The sequence below is a fragment of the Erythrolamprus reginae genome, chromosome 3 (genome assembly GCF_031021105.1).
Source record: "Erythrolamprus reginae isolate rEryReg1 chromosome 3, rEryReg1.hap1, whole genome shotgun sequence".
NCBI classification, from domain to species: domain Eukaryota; kingdom Metazoa; phylum Chordata; class Lepidosauria; order Squamata; family Dipsadidae; genus Erythrolamprus; species Erythrolamprus reginae.
The window spans coordinates 254936583-254958203 of NC_091952.1; the positions used below are offsets into that span (position 1 = coordinate 254936583).

A 21621-nucleotide genomic window follows, 5' to 3' on the forward strand; every position below is an offset into this window, starting at 1 on the left:
AGGAGAAAATTCCTGGCAGTTAGAACAATTAACCAGTGGAACAGCATGCCTCCAGAAGTTGTGAATATTCCAATATTCTAATATTCCTGCAACCATCCTTCACATGTTTTAGCCTCCAGGCCTGTAACCATCTTTGTTGCTCTTCTCTGCACTTTTTCTAGAGTCTCAATGGTGACCAAAACTGAATGCAGTACTCCAAGTGTGGCCTTACCCATGCCTTATAAAGTGGTATTAACACTTCATGTGATTTTGATTCTCTCCCTCTGTTAATGCAGCCTAGAACTGTGTTGGCTTTTTGGGCAGCTGCTGCACACGGCTGGCTCACATTTAAATGGTTGTCCACTAGGACCTGAACTTGATTGTTCTATATTCTGTAATATTGACAGCTGAATCCAAAACTATCCACGCTTCAATATCCTCCTTATCCAGGGGATGGGCTGCTGTTGGTTCAGACTTGTTTAGGTGAACCGGTATTGCCAACGGTCAGCTGACCCTGCCCATTGACCCTGTCCTATTCTGTCCTACATTTCTTTATTTCTGGCTTAGCTGATTCGCACGACGCATCTGATTTGTGAACACAAGAACAAGGGGTCACAATCTGAGGTTAGTTGGGGGAAAGATCAGAAGCAACGTGAGAAAATATTGTTTTACTGAAAGAGTAGTATATGCTTGGAACAAACTTCCAGCAGATGTGATTGGTAAATCCACAGTAGCTGAATTGAAACTTGCCTGGGATAAAAATAGATCCATCCTAAGAAAAAAAATACAAGAAATAGTATAAGGGGAAGACCAGATGGACCATGAGGTCTTTTTCTGCCGTCAGTCTTCTATGTTTCTATGTTTCTATTTCCACACTTAGCACTGGCATTTAGACTTATACAGCCCTCTCTAAGCGGTTTACAGAATTAGCCTCTTGCCCCCAACAATTGCATAAGTCCCAGTGACTGATTAGGTCCCGCAGTGTCGGCCTTCTCCTGGTCCCATCAGCCAGACAATGTCGCTTGGCAGGGCCTAGGGGAAGAGCCTTCTATGTGGGGGCCCCGGTCCTCCTCGCCTTCCATAAGAGTCTTAAGACTCACCTATGTTGCCAGGCCTGGAGCAATTAGGTCTCAACCCCCTGGCCAACGAAATGAGATATATGTTATATGATCGAACTGGTATGCTTGTTTTTAAATATTGGATTTTCAGATTGTAATTTTAAATTTAATTAGATTTGCCATTTTACTGTAGTGTTGTTAGCCACACCGAGTCCTCAGAGAAGGGCGGCGTAGAAATCTCATCAATAAATAAAATTAAAAAAATAAATCTGAGTCTTCATTTGACCTACCTCGCAAAGATGGAAGGCCGAGTCAACCTTGAGCCGGTGGTGAGATTTGAACTACTTAACTACAGCCAGTGGTTAGCTGAAGTAGCCTGCAGTGATGTACTCCAACCACTGCGCTACCGCAGCTCAGTAGCTCACTTACTAGGGCTTCCTTAGATCGCAACAACACAAGAGCACGCAACAGATTCAAACTTAATACAAACCGCTCCAAACTTGACTGTAAAAAATATGATTTCAACAATCGAGTTATCGAAGTGTGGAACTCATTACTGGACTCAATTGTCAACCCCTAACCCCCAACATTTCTCCCTTAGACTCTCCACGATTGACCTCTCCAGGTTCCTAAGAGGCCAGTAAGGGGTGTACATAAGTGCACTGGTGTGCCTTTCGTCCCCTGTCCAATTGTCTTTCCTTTCTTCCACCTATCATATATATTCTCTTCCTTTCATATATCCTCTCCTCTAAGTCCACTTTCACCCTTATATATATTACCACATGTCTATTTTTCTTCCTATGTATTTGTGTATTGGACAAATGAATAAATAAAATAATAAATAAAATAAATAAGGTAAGCAACAGAGTTTCAAATTGCTCTATTTCGATTGCTGCATGTAAGCGCATTAGACACACGACCACCAAATCGGTTGCAGCCCACCCCTTTCCTTATTGATTCTAATTAGAAAAATATGTTCTTCCCTTTTTAAAAAAAAGTGAAACAGACATGGGTGATTTCACACCTGCTTTCTGACTGCATTTATCTCAAAAAACAATTTATCTCCTCAACAATTTCTCTTTATAATGGAAGATCAGGTCACCTTAGAACAGGAATGGGACCCTATAATGGAGTCTTTGTTGTTTCTCTCTGATCTTCCTTTTGAAGGACGTGGAGATCTTACGTTCACGCTCACCTTGATAAAGAGGATCTGCCAATATTTGAAGGGATGGTATGAAGTCTTTTTAGAAGAATATAACATTGTTGTACATGATTTTTTTAAAATTGAATCCATGCAGCTAGACAAAATGACAATGGAACTAAACAAGAAAGAGGACTCGGAATTGAATGAAATCTGGAGTGTATTCTATGATTAGCTAGAAAAGAGAAAACAAAAGAAAGTTGTAAATACGAGAGTTATCTGGAAAGTGTTGTGGTTAGCTCTGGCCCAGCTCCTGCCCCCAGGACTGTGGATGTGGGGGAGACATCCAGATGCTGCAGGCCTGTTTTGTCCCCCCCGCCCGGTGGAATCTGATGATGAAGGCTCCTCTGACCAAGAAGACATGAGTGACAGGGAGGAGGAGAGTGTGGCAGACAGCTCAGAAGGAGATCAATTATCTAGCTCCTCCTTGGATTCAGAACAAGAGTTAATGATACAGCCACGCATGCGGAGAGCGATGCATAGGCAACAACAACTGAGAGATTATTATAAAAAAAAATGAGGCCATCTGTGGTTGGGTGGGGCTGTGGTCATTAGTGAGGCTGCTATAAATAGCAGCGTGTGGGTTTGGCCATTGTGGAGGATTATCTGATTGTTGTGTTTCGTGCCTGCTTTACTGACTTCGACCTTTGTGTGCTGATTTTTCCCCGCTTTGAAACTAAACCAGAGCAAAGTGTGTTTCACTTTGTGAAAGAAGAAGGACTGTGAATTGCCTCACAGCTGCAAGCTAAGTATCACAGGACTGATCAGGGACTTGTGCCAATTGCCAGTTTGTGTGGAGACGAGTGCTCTTTGCTACAACAAAAGAGGGCTTGGTTTAAGTGAATTTTCATTATAAAGAACATTGTTTTGAATTTTCAAACGTGTGTGTGTCTGAAATTGTATCTGTGCACTTTTGGGAGGATTCTACCAGAGAGCTCGACAGAACAGAAAGTAAGTTTACAAGGCATGTAGCTCTCATGGAGGATGTTCGCGGGTAAAGTTGACATTACTCTCGTGTAGCGGGAAGCCAGCGGAAGAGAAGGAGCAGTGCCAGTGGTCAGTAGATCATCGACTGGCCTTGTGATGAAGGTTAGAGATGAGCATCCTCATTCCGTTTCCCTCTAAGTACGAAGTGCGCACTGGAATACGGGACCTGAATACTAAGGGCATGAACGCTGCTGCGATGGGTGCGCAAGATTTGTGCGCGATGGGTGCCCAAGAATTTTCTCGCCAATTACTGAGTTTTGAATTTTTTGGGTGAAGGAGAATGAGTATGATGCCACTGCATTGATGGACGTTTGCTCTCTGGAGTAGGGTGATAAGCCCAAATTTCATATCCTGTCACTCTACAGTTGAGCAAAGCCTTGCATTTATTTATTTCTTCATTAATTCATTCATTCATTAATTTATTTATTTATTTATTTATTTATTTATTTTATTTTTTTATTTATTATTTAGTCCAATACACAATGAGGGTTTTAGTAGGTATACACACACACACACACACACACACACACACACAGAATAGAAGAAGAGATATAGGAATAGAAGAAAGTTATAGGAGATATAGGAGAGCAATAGGACAGGGGACGGAAGGCACTCTAGTGCACTTGTACTCGCCCCTTACTGACCTCTTAGGAATCTGGAGAGGTCAACCGTAGATAATCTAAGGGTAAAGTGTTGGGGGTTTGGGGATGACACTATGGAGTCCAGTAATGAGTTCCACGCTTCGACAACTCGGTTACTGAAGTCATATTTTTTACAGTCAATTTTGGGGCGGTTAATATTAAGTTTAAATCTGTTGTGTGCTCTTGTGTTGTTGTGGTTGAAGCTGACAGGCAGGACATTGCAGCATATGTATGCCGCCCCTCTCCATAGATATATTGCAAATGTAAAAAAAAAAGATTATTGTACGTAACAATGTAAAGGAAGAAATAAAAAAACAAAGAAAGAAAAAGTCATTGATAAAATGTAAATATATACATATAGGGATAGATTATATGTTGGCACAAACCAAAGTAAGCTTATTGCATATTATTATTATTATTATTATTATTATTATTATTATTATTATTATTATTATTATTATTACTATTACTATTACTATTACTATTACTATTACTATTAATTAGATTTGTATGCCGCCCCTCTCCGCAGACTCGGGGCGATGGGGAAATTGTACCGTTACATGTTTGTTTGTTTTGCATACGAGGGTGTTCTACGTGTATAATCAAAATTATAAAAAGAAAGAAAACAGGTACTGTACTGTCAATAATAGAGATTAAAATGAGTCTCACCAGGAAAAAAAGAGGGGGGAGATAAAGAGGGCTTGTCTTCTAGTAATATGATTTTTTTCCACGTTGTTCTGCCCCCAAGCAAACTTTTGGAGGAGAAGATTTTGCAAGCGTGCTCATCTAGATCCTTCTCTGCCCCCATCCCTTCCTTTTCTCTCTTTTTCCCTTCTAGCTAATATACGCTACAATTCCCGGAGTCAGTCTTTACGGTCTACGGATAACCGGAAAAAAGATGACGCAGAGGACTTCCAGCAATATGGGTACCCTGCACCTCAGATGGGTACGTAGTCCCGACGTTAGACCGAAATAAATGCACGAGACCCAGAACCGGGAAGTGGGGGCAGGTGCAGAAAACAGATCCTTACGTGGATTTTCAAATTCGCTGATTCGATTTCCATTAGGGCAGAAGAAACCAAAAAAGGGAAGATTAAAAACAACTCCATCGCGATCCTTGTACCCTTCACCCGAACAACTAACTCACAAACTTATAAAACAACATTATGAATCGTTGATAAAAGGATGAACAAGTTCAAAACAATAATACTTAACTCAAGTTTAGAAACTTAAAACTTGTGTCTATATTGATAGTAAAGATCTTAAAAGCTGTAAATCGGGTCAACAGATAGATTGACACTATTTACGACATCTGATAAATTTATAGGTATGAATTTATCTCTTCTTTCTGCCTCCTTTTTTATTTTTTATTTTTTCCACTTCTCTTTCCTTCCCTCTTTTCTCTCTTTCTCTCTCTCTCTTTAGCCTTATTGTCTTCTATATATGTAAGCGTGTATTTTGTTTTATCACTGTATACTCTAAATTCATATACATTTGTACCAATATCCACGTAGTCCTTTTGCTTTATGTATCCCCTCCCCTATTTTTCTTCATAAACGTTATACATTTTCTTTAAAAAAAAATCCTGACAGGCATTATTGGACTGTCTTAGACTGACATCCTTAAATTGGTTATAAAATCCGCCCAATTGGGGAGATTTGCTCAAGACTTGGATCAATTAAGTCAACAATTTGGGTGGGAGGTTCTTGGTGCTTCCTGACCTTGGTTGTTTTTCTGTAGACGTTTCATTATGGAGGTCTTTTTCTGCCCGTCAATCTTCTATGTTTGTACGTTTCTAAGTATTCTTGATTAATACATCCCCATTTGTTACCTGCATTGTTTATATACACTGCTCAAAAAAATAAAGGGAACACTTAAACAACACAATATAACTCCAAGTAACTCAAACTTCTGTGAAATCAAACTGTCCACTTAGGAAGCAACGCTGATTGACAATCAATTTCACCTGCTGCTGTGCACATTCAACTTTGTAAAGAACAAAGTATTCAATCATTAATTTCATTCATTCAGATCTAGGATGTGTTCTTTGAGTGTTCCTTTTAGATTTTTTTTTTTTTGAGCAGAATAGTTTGTATAATTGCCTAAGGAATTATACAAAATCGGAGAAGGAAATCTCCCTGTTCCCATTGTCCTATTTTGATCAAGGAAATGGAGCCCCTCCCTTATGAAACCAGGTTGCAATGCCTTGGTCTCTTCAGCCTTGATATTATACAATACTAGGACAAGGGGGCCCTCCCTAAAGCTCACAGGTAGGAAGGTGAGGACAAATAAAGGGAAATATTTCTCCACCCAGAGGGTCCTTGGTTTATGGAATTCACTTCCAGAAGAGGTCATGACAGCTGTCGGTCTGGATAGCTTCAAGGCAGGATTAGACAGATTCATGGATGCCAAGTGTATTGGTGGTTATTGAAACGGATGTCCATGTGCCGCCTCTATGTTGGTTGAGGCAGGCAGGGTTCCCTTGGGTCCCATTTGTTGGGAGTCAAGGGAAAGGGAGGGTCTTGCCTTCTCTTCCTGCTCAAGATCTCCATGGACAATTGTTGGGCCACTGTGGGACACAGAATGCTGGACTCGGTGGGCTTTGGCCCGATTCAGCAGGGCTCTTCTTGTGTTTTTATGTTCTTATGTCAACAAAGAAACATTGACTACCCAAGAGAGAGCCCAATTTTGAGAATCCATCCCCGTCTCTAACACTCTCTAACATTAAAAAAAAAAAAATTGCAAACCGGTGGGTGGTCAATCTCAAAATAAGGAAGCCTCCTGTTTTCTGCACCTCGACAGGTGACCCAGCGGCGGAGGAGTGGTCGCCCTGGAGCGTGTGTTCATCCACCTGTGGGGAGGGCTGGCAAAGTAGGACTCGGTTCTGTGTGTCGTATTCGTACAGCACCCAATGCAGTGGGCCCCTCCGCGAACAACGGCAATGCAACAATTCTGCTGTCTGTCCAGGTGATGACCTCCACACACCCCAACCCCCTCATTCCCCCTTCTCTCTTCCAAACACTTCTTTCTTGCATGAAGGTCTTTCATTACCCAACTAGGTAACATCAACTCTTCAACATCTTCATCAAGGATTTGGACAAGGGGATAGATGGGGAACTTATCAAATTTGCATATGACAGCAAACTGGCAGGAATAGCCAACACTTCAGAAGACAAGCACAAAATACAGAAGGATCTTGACCAACTTGAACAAGGGGCTCTATCTAACAAAATGAAATTAAGTAGTGGAAAAAGTAAGGTTTTACATTTAGGCAAGAAAAACAAAATATGCACAGATCCAGAATATGTGGTACCTTGCTCAACAGTAGTAACTGTGAGAGGGAACTTGAAGTCCTAGTGCACAACCATTTAAATATGAGCCAGTAGTGTGCAGCAGCTGCCAAAAAGGCCAACACAGTTCTAGGCTGCATTAACAGAGGGATAGAAACAAGAACATGGGAAGTGTTAATACCACCTTATAAGGCCTTGGTAAGACCACACTTGAAATCCTGCATTCAGTTTTGGTAGCCAGGATGCAAAAAGGATATTGAGACTCTAGAAAAAGTGCAGAGAAGAGCAATAAAGATGATTAGGGGACTGGAGGCTAAAACATATGAAGAACAGTTGCAGGAACTGAGTCTGTCTAGTTTAATGAAAAGAAAGACCAGGGGAGACATGATAGCAGTCTTGCAATATCTCAGGGGTTGCCACAAAGAAGAGGGAGTCAACCTATTCTCCAAAGCACTTGAGGGTAGAACAAGAAGCAATGGGTGGAAACTAAACAAGGAGAGGAGCCATTTAGAACTAAGGAGAAATTTCCTGGCAGTTAAAACAATTAACCAGTGGAACTGCATGCCTCCAGAAGTTGTGAATAGTCCGATACTGAAAGTTTTTAAGAAGATGTTGAATAACCTTCTGTCTGTAGTAGTGTAGGGTTTCCTGCCTAAGCAGGGGGTTGGACTAGAAGACCTCCGAGTTCCCTTCCAACGTTGTTGTGTTTGTTGTTGTTATCATTATCATTATCACTAGTGCAACTGTTATCTAGCTAGTTGCAGAATAGAGAATAACAGAGTTGCAAGGGACCTTGGAGGCCAACTCCTTGCTCAACTAGAAGACCTTAAAACATGTTTATTTTTACGTGAAAGGACCACCCTTTGAAGGAGCTGGGGAATCCCTCCCACAAAGAGATTCTAGGGGCGGAGCCTTGACGTCACCGGCAGGTTGCTAAGGATGCTAAGATGATCACTTCTTGGATTCCATGGAATCCAGGAAGTGATCACCTTGGCATCCTTAGCAACATGCCGGTATACGTGATGTCAAAGCTCCACCCCCCCGGAATCTCTTGGTGGGATTCCCCGTTCGGGTTCGGGTTCGGGTTTGGCCGAATTTTGCGTAAAGTTCGTCCGAACTTGCCAAACCCGAACACTGTTGGGTTCGCCCATCACTATTGGTGACATATGCATAGTGCCAGGAATTCAGTTCCTGAGCATGCACAGAAGAACCACCCCCACCACCCCCAAAATTCCCATAACAAATAATTTAACATTTTTTAAAAAATTCATTCTTTCATTCTTTCATTCCTTCATTCTTTCATTCTTTCATTCCTTCATTCCTTCATTCCTTCATTCCTTCATTCTTTCATTCTTTCATTCTTTCATTCTTTCATTCTTTCATTCTTTCATTCTTTCATTCTTTCATTCTTTCATTCTTTCATTCTTTCATTCTTTCATTCTTTCATTCTTTCATTCTTTCATTCTTTCATTCTGTCATTCAGTCATTCAAATTTCTAGGCTGCCCTTTTTTATTGGATAAGATGGCGGCCTCTACGGACCAGCAACATCCAATCCAATTCCATCATTTCCAGCGGGTTGTTACCAGTTTGGGCAAACTGGTCCAAACTGGGAGGAACCCACTTTTGGCTTGAACCTTTTCCTCTCTGTGTCTGCCCCTCATCTATTGCAAGACTGCTATCATGTCACTCCTCATCCTTCTCTTCATTAGGCTAGACCAGTGATGGCGAACCTTTGGCATGGGGACCATAGGTGGCTCATGGAGCCATATTTGCTGGCATGCGAGCCGTTGCTGTAATTCAACTCCAACATACATGTGTGTGCCAGCCAGCTGATTTTTTGCCTAACAGAGAGCCTCTGGGAGGGCGTTTCTGGCTTCCAGAGAGACTTTGGGGGATGGGGGAGGACATTTTTACTTTTTCCCAGCTTCAAGGAAGCCTTTGGAGCCTGGGCAGGGCAAAACACAAGCCTACTGGGCCCACCAGAAGTTGGGAAGCAGGCCATTTCCGGCCTCCAGAGGACCTCTGGAAGAGCGGGGAAAGCTTTTTCTGCCCTCCCCAGGCATTGAATTATGGGTGTGGGCACGTGGCCATGGACAATTATTATTATTTATTAGATTTGTATGCAGCCCCTCTCCGAAGACTCGGAGTGGCTCACAACAAGAATACAAAATACAAATCCAATGATTAAATATTGACAAAGATATTGACAAAATTGAACGGGTCCAAAGATGGGCTACAAGAATGGTGGAAGGTCTTAAGCATAAAACGTATCAGGAAAGACTTCATGAACTCCATCTGTATAGTCTGGAGGACAGAAGGAAAAGGGGGGACATGATTGAAACATTTAAATATGTTAAAGGGTTAATTAAATAAGGTCCAGGAGGGAAGTGTTTTTAATAGGAAAGTGAACACAAGAACAAGGGGACACAATCTGAAGTTAGTTGGGGGAAAGATCAAAAGCAACATGAGAAAATATTATTTCATTGAAAGAGTAGTAGATCCTTGGAACAAACTTCCAGCAGACGTGGTTGGTAAATCCACAGTAACTGAATTTAAACATGCCTGGGATAAACATATATCCATCCTAAGATAAAATACAGAAAATAGTATAAGGGCAGACTAGATGGACCATGAGGTCTTTTTCTGCCGTCAGACTTCTATGTTTCTATGTTTCTAAAACAGCAAAACAGTTAAAAAAAACCTTGATTTAAAAACACTCATACAACCCAAACAAATCATACATAAAACGGAACAGCCGAGGGGTATATATCAATTTCCCCATGCCTGGTGGCAAAGGTGGGTTTTTAGGAGTTTGCAAAAGGCAAGTCCTAATCTCCGGGGGGAGTTGATTCCAGAGGGGCGGGGCTGCCACGCAGAAGGCTCTTCCCCTGGGTCCTGCCAGATGATATGTTTAGTCGACGGGACCCAGAGAAGGCCAACTCTGTGGGACTTAGTCGGCCGCTGGGATTCGTGCAGCAGAAGGCGGTCCCGAAGGAATTCTGGTCTGGTGCCATGAAGGGCTTTATAGGTCATAAACAACACTTTGAATTGTGACCGGAAACTGATCGGCAACCAGTGCAGACTGCGGAGTGTTGGTGTGACATGGGCATATCTGGGAAAGCCCAGGATTGCTCTCGCAGCTGCATTCTGCACGATCTGAAGTTTCCAACAGGGTGCATGCATGCTCTTTCGCCATCCCTGGACTAGATCTTCCAAGTTCCCACAACCATTCTTGCTAAGGTTGCCTAATGAAGATAGTTGCACTGATGATGTTATCAAGTTGGGTAATCTTCAAATCTACAGATAAATGGTAGAAAAAACCCTAAGAAGTTCACAATGAAACTCTTGGCTACAGATGTTCTCTTTGATTGGATAGTTTCCCCGAACTTGTGTTATTTCTGAAAGGAACTTAGATTCGGTTCCAAGTCACCATGGAAAATATATATATATCACCTCATGGTTCCTGCCTGCCTGAGAGATTTCACCCACAAGCATATGTTTTCACTTGTAAAAATAATCCAATATGTGCTCTTGAAAAGGGCAAGGCGGTAAGATGGTTGCAGTGGGATGTTAGAGAGATGATTTGTTTTGTGTTCTCATTAAAATACCCAAACTGATTCTCATCTCCAGGATTATACATCTTGTGGAAATTTGGACGGTGGTCTTTACGCTTGGATGTTTTCTTGGAGACTTTTCATGACTTAACTAGGGAACGGTGTCAGTGCTGGAAGGCAGTGGGGTTTGTGGAAAGGTGGTGGTGGAGGAGGAGGAGGAGGAGGAGGAGGAGGAGGAGGAGGAAGGCTATGTGGTCCCTTTCTAAGTTTAGTGGTTTTCCTGTAGATGTTTCATGACTAGTGATGGGCGAACCGAACTCGCACAATTCAGGTCCGTACTGAATTTTGTGGCGTTTGGTATGCTGAACATGAACCCGAAATTTTTTGAAACTTCGGGCAAAGTTCGGGGTCGTATTCAGCGTTCGGAGCTTTGACGTCACCGGCAGGTTGCTAAGGATGCCAAGGTGATCACTACCTGGGTTCCATGGAATCCAGGAAGTGATCACCTTGGCATCCTTAGCAACCTGCCAGTATACGTGACATCAAAGCTCCGGCCCCGGAATCTCTTGCTGGGATTCCCCGTTTGGGTTCGGGTTCGGTTCGGGTTCGACCAAATTTTGTGTAAAGTTCGTCCGAACCTGCCGAACCCCAACACCGTTGGGTTCGCCCATCACTATTCATGAGCCAAATAGATAGTGTTGTCAGTGCTGGAAGGCAGTGGGGTTTGTGAAGAGGAGGAGGAGAAAGAGGAAGAGGAGGAAGGCTATGTGGTCCCTGGTGCTCTCTAAGTTTAGTGGTTTTTCTGTCAATGTTTCAAGACCCAACTAGGCAAGACTGTCAGTGCTTGAAGGCAGTGGGTTTTGTGGAAAGGAGGAGGAAGAGGAGGAGGAGGAAGAAGAAGAAGAAGAGGAGGAGGAAGGCTGTGTGGTCCCTGGTGATCTCTGAGCTTGGCGGGTTTTCCTGTAGATGTTTCATGATCCAACTAGGTAACCTCATCAGTGCTAGAATGGAGGAAGAGGAGGAGGAGGAAGAGGAGAGGGGTTGAACTGGGAGAGCCAATGATAACATGCTTAGTCAACGAATAGGCATAGCAACTCAGTCAGCCCATAGGTGCTAACTACTTCTGAGCCTGTAGAGAATCAAAATCTTAAGGCTGGGTGTAGCTCACTCTGCACTTTTCCACTCTGAACTCTGCTGAAATGAAACTAACTGTTCTCTGCTATCTGTAACTGCTTGAAGAAGAACTCTGCTTATGGTATTGTAAATTCATCCGTTACTATGTTTATAAAGAGGTTTATGAATCCAGCTAAATCGGTGTGCTTTTGGTTTTGGTTTCTATACAATTTTTTTGTAACAAACCATTTATATACTAGTGCAGGGATGGCGAACCTATGGCATGGGTACCACAGGTGGCATGCAGAGTCATATCTGCTGGCACATGAGCTGTTGTCCCAGCTCAGCTCCAATGTGCATGTATGTGCCAGCCAGCTGATTTTTGGCTCTTGTGGGGGCTCTGGGAGGGAGTTTTTGGCTTCCAGAGAGCCTCCAGGGGATGGGGGAGGGCATTGTTACCCTCCCCTGGCTCCAGGGAAGCCTTTGGATCCTGGGGAGTGTGAAACACGAGCCTACTGGGCCCATGAGAAGTTGAGAACAGGCCATTTCCCCAGGGCCTCTGGGGGAAGCGGAGGAAGCTATTTTTGCCCTCCCCGGGCATTGAATTATGGGTGTGGGCACTCACACATGAGCAATAATGTGTGCCCACACTCTTTCAGCAGCCGAGGGTAAAAAGGTTCGCAATTGCCATTACTGTACTAGTGGTTTGCCCTGTTAGTATGGATGGGAATGTTCTTGATGTGACAGAGCAAACCACTTATATAAAAGAACCAGACACAAACGCCACTCCCCTCAAGCACTGATGATATTCCATAGTTAGGTCATGAAACATCTTCAAGAAACCCACCAAGTTCCGAGAGCATCCAGGACATCACAGTTCATCCTTGAGCCGCTAATATTCTCCGACATAAGAACTACCAGATCAGCTGATCTACTGCGTCCTAATTTTGAATGTCACAGCATGGGGGATTGAGAATGCAACGAATTACAGAACTGAATTGTAATGAATTTACTAACCGCTTGCAGAGGCAAGCGATTGACACAGCCAATGCAATGGATCCCAGATTACTTACGGGACCGCCTTCTGCCGCACAAATCCCAGCGGCCGATCAGGTCCCACAGAGTCGGCCTTCTCCAGGTCACATCAACCTAGGCCCTGCCAGACAACATTGTCTGGTCGACGGGACCTGGAGAAGGCGAACTCTATGGGACCTAATCGGATGCTGGGATTTGTGCAGCAGAAGGCGATCCCATAAGTATTCTGGTTCAATGACATGTTGGGCTTTGTAGGTCATCACCAACACTTTGAATTGTGTCCGGAAACCGATCGGCAACCAATGCAGTCCGCGCACTATTGCATGCGTGCAATATTGCTTGCATGTCCACACCCATAATGCAATCTCCTCCCACCTGTGCTGCCCCGGTGCATGAATGCAGACTTCATCGAAACCTCCAAATATCTGGTAGGCCTGTTGGGTACATTTTTTGCCATCCACAGGCTCCAGAGGCTTTTCTGGAGCCTGGGGAGGACGAAAACTGCCTCCCCCTATTCTGGAAAGCCCAAAATTAGCTTGCCAGTGTGCAGATACATGCTAGGGCTGACATAAGGCAACACCTCTTGTGCCCTCAGATATGGCTCTGCATGCTACATGGCATTGGACCAGATTACCTCCGGAACTGCCTGCTACCGCACGAATCCCAGAGACCAATAAGGTCCCACAGAGTTGGCCTTTTCCGGGTCCCATCGACTAAACAAGGTCGTTTGGCGGGTCCCAGGGGAAGAGCCTTCTCTGTGGCGGCCCCGGCCCTCTGGAACCAACTCACCCCGGAGATTAGAACTGCCCCCACTCTCCCTGTCTTTCGTAAACTACTCAAGACTCACTTATGCTGCCAGGCATGGGGGAGTTAGGATATTCCTTCCCCTAGGCCATTACAAGTTATGCATGGTATGTTTGTGTGTATGTTTGGTTTTATAATAAGGGTTTTTAGTTGTTTTATTAATTGGATTGTTACATGCTGTTTTTATCATTGTTGTTAGCCGCCCCAAGTCTGCCATAGGTTCACCATCATGGGACTAAACTCTTCTAAAAAGCTGAGAAAATATTATTTTACTGAGAAAATATTATTTTACTGAGAAAATATTATTTTACTGAGAAAATATTATTTTACTGAGAAAATATTATTTTACTGATAGAGTAGTAGATGCTTGGAACAAACTTCCAGCAGCTGTGGTTGCTAAATCCACAGTCACTGAATTTAAACATGCCTGGGGTAAACATAGATCCTTCCTAAGATAAAATACAGGAAATTGTATAAGGGCAGACTAGATGGACCAGGAGGTCTTTTTCTGCCGTCAGTCTTCTATGTTTCTATGTGTCTAATGAGGAAGTACCCACAACGTCTGGTGTCAAGCTGTTCCACTGGTTCATTGTCCTCATTGTTAATTCCAAGTTGCTTCTCTCTTTGATTAGTTTCTGCCTATTGTTTCTTATCCTGCCTCCTGGTGCTTTGGAGAATAAAATCCTCTTATCTGAAACCAAATTTCAAACGGCGAACTGAAAAAGGAAGAAGTCTGAATTCCTTCAAACATGCAGTTGAAAATTGTCTTCTTATTATATCTGCATGTCTGGCTTGACATATTTTATAATGGATGCTTTGCTTTAAAAATAAAAATTGTCGTGCCTTTTCTTAGGTTCTATGCAAGGCGAACTCTTGCACATATTAAATAAAAATAAGTGGGGCTAACGCTAATGATGTTTTAATACAAATTTCAGGAGCTCCTCGAAATACATATTTAAATGTGATTTGGAAGGAAAATGCGAGCTTTAGAGAATTTTTTTTTTTTAAAGGGGCTTTAGTGGAGTTCTTAGAATTGCAAATCGATGCCAAGATTAGGGGTAAAATGTGTTAGTTTTATTTGAATTTGAAAAGTACTGGTGGGGAGTCCTTAGGTTTGCAAATGAAGGCAGAAATTACGGTTAAGATGTTCGCTGAATATGAATTATATAAAGGTCTTGGACTACAAGTGTGCAAGGTTTGCTTATCCTGCAGTCAGAGAAGAGCAAATTGATTGGTGCTAAAAAGAAGCTGCAATTTACGAGGAGCTTATAAGTGGAAAATAAAGCCCTTTTTCCCCCTCACTTTCTTTGGAGACTGTGGTGGCAATCGGGAGGTATTGTTGATCTAGGATGGTCTAAAAAAAGGGGTCTCCAGCTGTTTAACTTGTGGAGAACAAGTGGGGAAGGTGGAATGCAGAACAAAGAGGCTAGAAAAAAGAAAGCTGGTTTTGTTTTAGGTGCTAGGCTAGGCACTAGGAGACTGGGAGTTCTAGTCTTGCCTTAGACGGGAAAGCTGCCTGAGTGACTTTGAGTCAATCATTAGCAGTTGGTGAGTTCTACTCCCACCTAGGGCATGAAAGCCAACTAGGTGACTTTGGGTCAATCCCTAGGAGATGGTGAGTTCTAGTTCACCCTGGGCATGAAAACCATCCAGATGATTTTGGGTCAATCACTATTTACTATGACTGAACATCCAAAATATACTATTAAATTCTATGTATATATGCAATATGTGTACATACACATTACACACAGGCACACAAAAATATACATTATCTACTATATAAAATGTATGTATAACTATAAGCACAGCTCTTCTAAAATTATACACATTCAATGTCATTTACTGCATTTGGAAAAACATACCCAGAGCCCAGAAGGGATTTTTTTTTAAAAAAATCAAATCTTTTTCTACTGGTTCTGCGTACCTGACCGTACCTGTAGGAGCCCATCACTGATGAAGATCCAAGACAGAAAGAATTCACAAATAACACATTCAACAGTGAACTGGTGTAGAGTTGAGCTGAACTCTTCTCTTTCATTACAGTCCATGGCACGTGGGATGAATGGTCGCCGTGGAGTCTCTGCTCATCAACGTGCGGACGGGGATATAGAGACCGAACCCGGATATGCAAACCCCCCCAGTTCGGAGGAAGCCCCTGCGAAGGCCCCGAGAAACAGACCAAGTTCTGCAATATCGCCCTATGCCCAGGTAATTTGCTAAAGAAACTTCCTCCTAGTGGGGAAAAAACCTGAATAATAAAAAGTAAAATTGGAATGCAATTTAGGTTATTGTATTTTAATACTTGTTGCTTGTATCCTTAAGATTTTTATTAATATTTATTGTTTCTTCATTGCTTATTTGACCCCTGTGACAATCATTAAGTGTTTTTTACCTTATGATTCTTGACAAATGTATCTTTTTCTTTTATGTACGCTGAGAGCATCTGCACCAAAGGAAAATTCCTTGTGTGTCCAATGACACTTGACCAATAAAGAATTCCATTCCATTCCGTTCCATTCTGTTCCATTTTATTCTCCATTCCAATATTCTATTCAATTCCAATATTACATTCAATTTCAATATTCTATTCTATTCTGAGACAATATATGCTTTTTGATTTGTATTGAAGGTTTATGTGATGTTATGTATGATTTAAATGTGGAGGAAAAAAATTAAAAACAAAACTTTTACCAAAACAAAAAAAAATTATCCCCCATCGGTGAGTCATGGGGAACTGTGATATTTCACTGATAGAGAGTGGTGTGAATCGGACACTGAAAATGATCCACAATTTTCTTGATCTCCAGATCCCACTGGATCCAGTGTTGTATTTTTGTGGGATTTTTTTTTTTAATATGTGGGTTTTTCATGTCTGGAGATTGGAGAAAGGATGATGGGAAATGAAAGGGAGTTATACTGCCCAAGAATGCAGTCATAGAATAGAATGGAATGGGATGGGATGGGATGGAGTAGAGTAGGGTAGAGTAGGGTAGAGTAGAGTAGAATAGAGAAGAGAAGAGAAGAGAATGTAGAATGTAGAATATAGAATATAGAATGGAATGGAATGGAATGGAATGGAATGGAATGGAATAGAATAGAATAGAATAGAATAGAATAACAGAGTTTGAAGGGTCCTTGGAGATCTTCTAGTCCAACCCCTTGCTTAAGTTGCAAACCCTACACCACTTCAGACATGGTATCCCAAATCCTCTTAAAAACTTCCAGTGTTGGACGTTCAAAACTTCTAGAGGCAAACTGTTCCACTGGTTAATTGTTCTAACTGTCAGGAAATTCCTCCTTAGTTATTCTTCTTTCTTTGATTAGTTTCTACTCATTGCTTCTTATTCTACCCTCAGGTGCTTTGGAAAAAAGCTTGACTCCCACTTCTTTGTGGTAACCCCTGAAATATTGGAGGACTGCTATCATCTTCCCTGGTCCTTCTTTCCATTAAACTAGACATACTCATTCCTGCTAATGTTCTTCATACGTTTAGCTTCCAGTCCCCTAATCATCTTTGTTGCTCTTCTCTGCACTCTTTCTAGAATCTCCACATCCTTTTTACATCTTGGCGACCAAAACTAGATGTAGTATTCCAAGTGTGGCCTTACCAAGGCCTTATAAAGTGGTATTAATTTCTAACCTACTCAAGCCTTGTGCTCTGGAGAGGATACTCCAGGTTTGCATACAGGGTTTTAGGAACTCTTTCCAGAGCACAATACCATAGACTTTCAAGACTACAGAGTCTACGGAGAGGGGCGGCATACAAATCCAATAAATAATAATAATAATAATAATAATAATAATAATAATAATAATAATAATAATAATAATGACTGAAGGTTGTCAATGATGAATGATGAGAGGGATCTAAGGGACCATCAGTTAAATACGAACCAGCCATGTGTGCGGCAGCCAAAATTACCAACACAAACTTAGGCTGCATAAACAGAGGGATAAAATCAAGATCATGTGAAATATTAATACCATTTTAATACCATTCTTGACAAGTGTATCTTTTTTCTTTTATGTACACTGGGAGCATCTGCACCAAAGACAAATTCCTTGTGTGTCCAATCACACTTGGCCAATAAAGAATTCTATTCTATTTTATAATATCTTGGTGAGGCCACACTGCATCCAGTTTTGGTCACCATAGTATTAAAAAAAAAAAGGTGCTGAGACTCTGAAAAGAACTAAGAGAAGAGCAACAAAAATGATTAGGGGACTGGAGGCTAAAACATATAAAGAACGGTTGCTGGAATTGGGTAGGTCTCATTTAATTACCCCCAAACAATGACGATTCTCTGATGCAGGAACAATGCGGTGTTTATTTGCAGCTGGACAAGAGAGAGAGAGAGAGACGGAGTGGATTTTTTGGGGATGGGAAGGTTGCAAAAATATTGCTTAATTGCAGCAGGAACTCTGCTGAAATTCTGGCTGGCTGGCGGCGGTTTGATTTGGCGCAGTGAGTCGCCGCTAATTAAACTACTGGATCTTTGGAGTGAAAATCTTGGCAAACAACTGGGCTCGGCTTTTAGAGTTTTATCACACACACACACACACACACACACACACGGATGTTAATTAAAGAGAGAAATGCCAGGCATTTAACGGAGATGGTTTGAGCTCCGAGAAAGGTCAGAACACAGCGAGGAATGGAGGAAAATATATATCTCCTCCATCCATTCACCCATCTACCTTATGGATAATGCGGCTTTTACTGGAACAAGCTGGGTTGTTGTTGGGGTACAGTGTCCAGAGTATTCCCTAAAAATACACTTAAAAAATAAAAATAAACCAGCCAGTTTGTATTGAATAGAAAAGAAAAGAAATAAGGGGGGAAAGGAAAGGAAAGGAGAATGGAATTGGAGTAGAGTAGAGTAGAGTTTGTTTGTTTGTTTGTTTGTTTGTTTGTTTGTTTGTTTGTTTGTTTGTTTGTTTGTTTTGTCCCATACCCAATAATACCCCATGAGGTTTATAGAGGATATAATCAGGTAGAATGTATTAAAGGGAGAATAGAGGATAAAATAAAGGAGTAAAATAGAACTGAGAGAATAGCAGAAAAATATATAGGGACCGGAAAGAAGATATATGAAATATGGGAGAGATTATAGACAGGAGACAGTAGGCACTGGTGCACTTATACTATTATAATTATATTATAATTATACTATCATTATTATATTATTACTATTACTCATAGTAAAATATATCTAAGAAAGAAGAGAAGATATAGGAATAAAATATATCAATGAAAGAACAGAAGAAGAGATATAGAATTTTATATAGAGATATAGATATAGAGTTTTATATAGAGATATAGTTTTATATAGTTTTGCAAAATGCATTTGCAAAAGTGCCCCCCCAATAGTAAAATCACATTTCCCCCCCAAATATGAATAGAATAGAATAGAATAGAATAGGAATTCTTTATTGGTCAAGTGTGATTGGATACACAAGGAATTTGTCTTAGTGCATATTCGTTTATCATATAGCATATAAAGAAAATATAAAAGGAAATAGGGAAAATAGGGAAGGGAAAAGGAAGGGAAAGAAAATTGGGGGGGGGAGGCATTGATTTCTAACTCCCTTTGGGGCAGTAGAATGAGATAACCTTAAACCTCAACTATTCACTTTTACATAATAGTATGAAGTAGCCATTTTAATAAAAACAAATACTGTATATCCGATTGGTAAAACCCGAAATTGAAGTTCCATTTTTTCCCCATCTCAAGCACAAGGTCCAGAAGTGACGTCAAGTGAGGGTCTTTTGAGGGACCTAGTGATGGGTCAGGTGTGTGTTGCATCAAGTGAGGTTGTTGTGATGGATCAGGTGTGAGTTGCATAAAATGAGGGGTCCTGTGATGTGTTTAATGATGGGTCATGGGTGGGTCATATCAGGTGAGGGTCTTGTGATGGGCCTTGTGATAGGTCAGGTGAGTTGCATCAAATGAGTATCTTGTGATGGCTCATATGGGTCAGGTATGTGTGTGTCAAGTGAGGTTCTTGTGATGGTTGAGGTGTGGGTTGCATCGTGAGGTTCTTGCATGGGTCTTGTGATAGCTTAAGTGTGGACAACATCTGTTGAGGATCTTACAATGGGGAAATCATGTCTGGCGAGACTCTTGTGATGGTTCTTGAGATAAGTAAGATGAGGATCACATGAGGTCAGGATTTTGTGATGGGTCTTGTGATGCATCAGGTGTAGGTGTGTCAAGTGAGGGCCTTATCATGGGTCAGATGATGAGTTGCATCAAGTGAGAGTCTTCAGATGGGTCTTCTGATGGGTCTTGCCATGGAGATAAACTTTGCTTACCTAGAGTTGGGTGATCCAGAGATGTGTAGATTGGCCCAAGATAGTTTGTGAACCTTGAGGACATCTAAACGGTCTACAATCGTCCGATTCACAGATCCTTCCAACTTCATCTATTTGTCGTGTGTGTTCGTAATCTTTGGCCTCCCTGATTTAGCAATAACAAGCACTGAGATAATTATACCAAGTCCCTCACGTCAAGCCACATTATATATACGACTCCCATAAAAAAAATTACTCATATTTCATTGCTAAATTGCACATTGCAAAAAGGAGGTGTCACCAGTTAGATGATAAATTATGGTTGGGGTTTCAGGCTGGGTATGTGTGTGTCTTTGTGTATGTGGTGTATTTTGAGCTAATGCTATTGTGCAAAAAAAATTGAGAAGTTTTGAGAAACTTGAAAGCTTCTAAGAGCGCACATAAGGCTGTGGGCTTAACTCCTTAAATTATTTTTTTTGAAATAATTCATATTTTGCTTTACCATCCCCAATTCCTGTTGGCAGTGGGGATATTTGGCAAGCCAAGCCATCAATAAGTTATTTACAGATTATAGAAGGGAGCAGGGCTGGACTGTCGAAAGAGAAAAATGACTTATCAAAAATGAGGCAGCTGATATTAAAATAAAAAAAGCCCTCAAGGATTCCATAAATATGTTTCCTTCTCTTGCTTTGGTAGGAAAACTGCTCAAGGAATTCACTCAAAGGTTATTTGTTGTCTCATTAAATTAGAATGTCAGAATATAATAGAGCTGGAAGGGACCTTGGAGATCTACTAGTTCAACCCCCTCCTCAGGCAGGAGACCTTATACCAGGTGTTGTGGTTAGCTCTGGCCCAGCTCCTGCCCCAAGGAATGTGCAGGTGGATGTGGGGGAGACATCCACATGCTGCAGGCCTGTTTTGCTCCCGATGGAATCTGCCGATGAAGCCTCCTCTGACCAAGGAAGCATGAGTGACAGGGAGGAGGAGAGTTTGGCAGACAGCCCAGGAGGAGATCAATCATCTGTATCATCCCTGGATTCTGAACAAGAATTAATGACACATGCGTAGAGTGATGCATAGGAGACAACAACTGAAGGATTATTACAAGAGAAAATGAGGCCACCTGTGGTTGGGTGGGGCTGCTGTAATTAGGGCTGCTGCTATAAATGGCAGTGTGTGGGTTTGGCCTTTGTGAAAGAGTATCTGATCGCAGTTCTTCAGGAATCGTGTGTTGCTGTTTTCTGGACTTTGTTTGTTGATTTTTCATGCCTTTGAAACCAAAGCAGAGCAACATGTGTATGTGTCTCATTTTGTTGGAAGAAGAAGGGGTGTGAAGTTTCTTCACAGCTGCTAGCTAAGTACTTAATGACTGCTTAAGAGAAATTGTACAGACTATCCGGGTGTTTTGGGACGAGTGCTCTTTGCAATACAAAAAGAGTGCTTAGTTTATTTTGAATTTTGTGATAAAGAACATTGTTTTGAATTTTCAAACGTGTGTGTGTCTGCAATTTATGCCCTTGAATTTTCGGGAGGCTCCTACCAGAGAGCCCGGCAGAATACCAGGTGTAGGCAAAGTTGGCTCTTCTATGACATGTGGACTTCAACTCCCAGAATTCCTGAGCTTGTGTGATTGACTTGATCCAAGTTTATAAAATCATGC

General features: G+C 41.7%; 1 protein-coding gene across 1 annotated transcript in view; it reads left to right on the forward strand.

Moving 5' to 3' along the window:
• ADGRB1 (adhesion G protein-coupled receptor B1) overlaps positions 1-21621 on the forward strand; it is a 285191-nt gene that overhangs the window by 61996 nt on the left and 201574 nt on the right. Inside the window, exons 3-5 of the mRNA XM_070748372.1 lie at positions 4705-4812; positions 6669-6833; positions 15710-15872. Of these exons, the coding sequence (XP_070604473.1) occupies positions 4705-4812; positions 6669-6833; positions 15710-15872 (436 nt within the window). The remainder of the gene's footprint in view (positions 1-4704; positions 4813-6668; positions 6834-15709; positions 15873-21621) is intronic.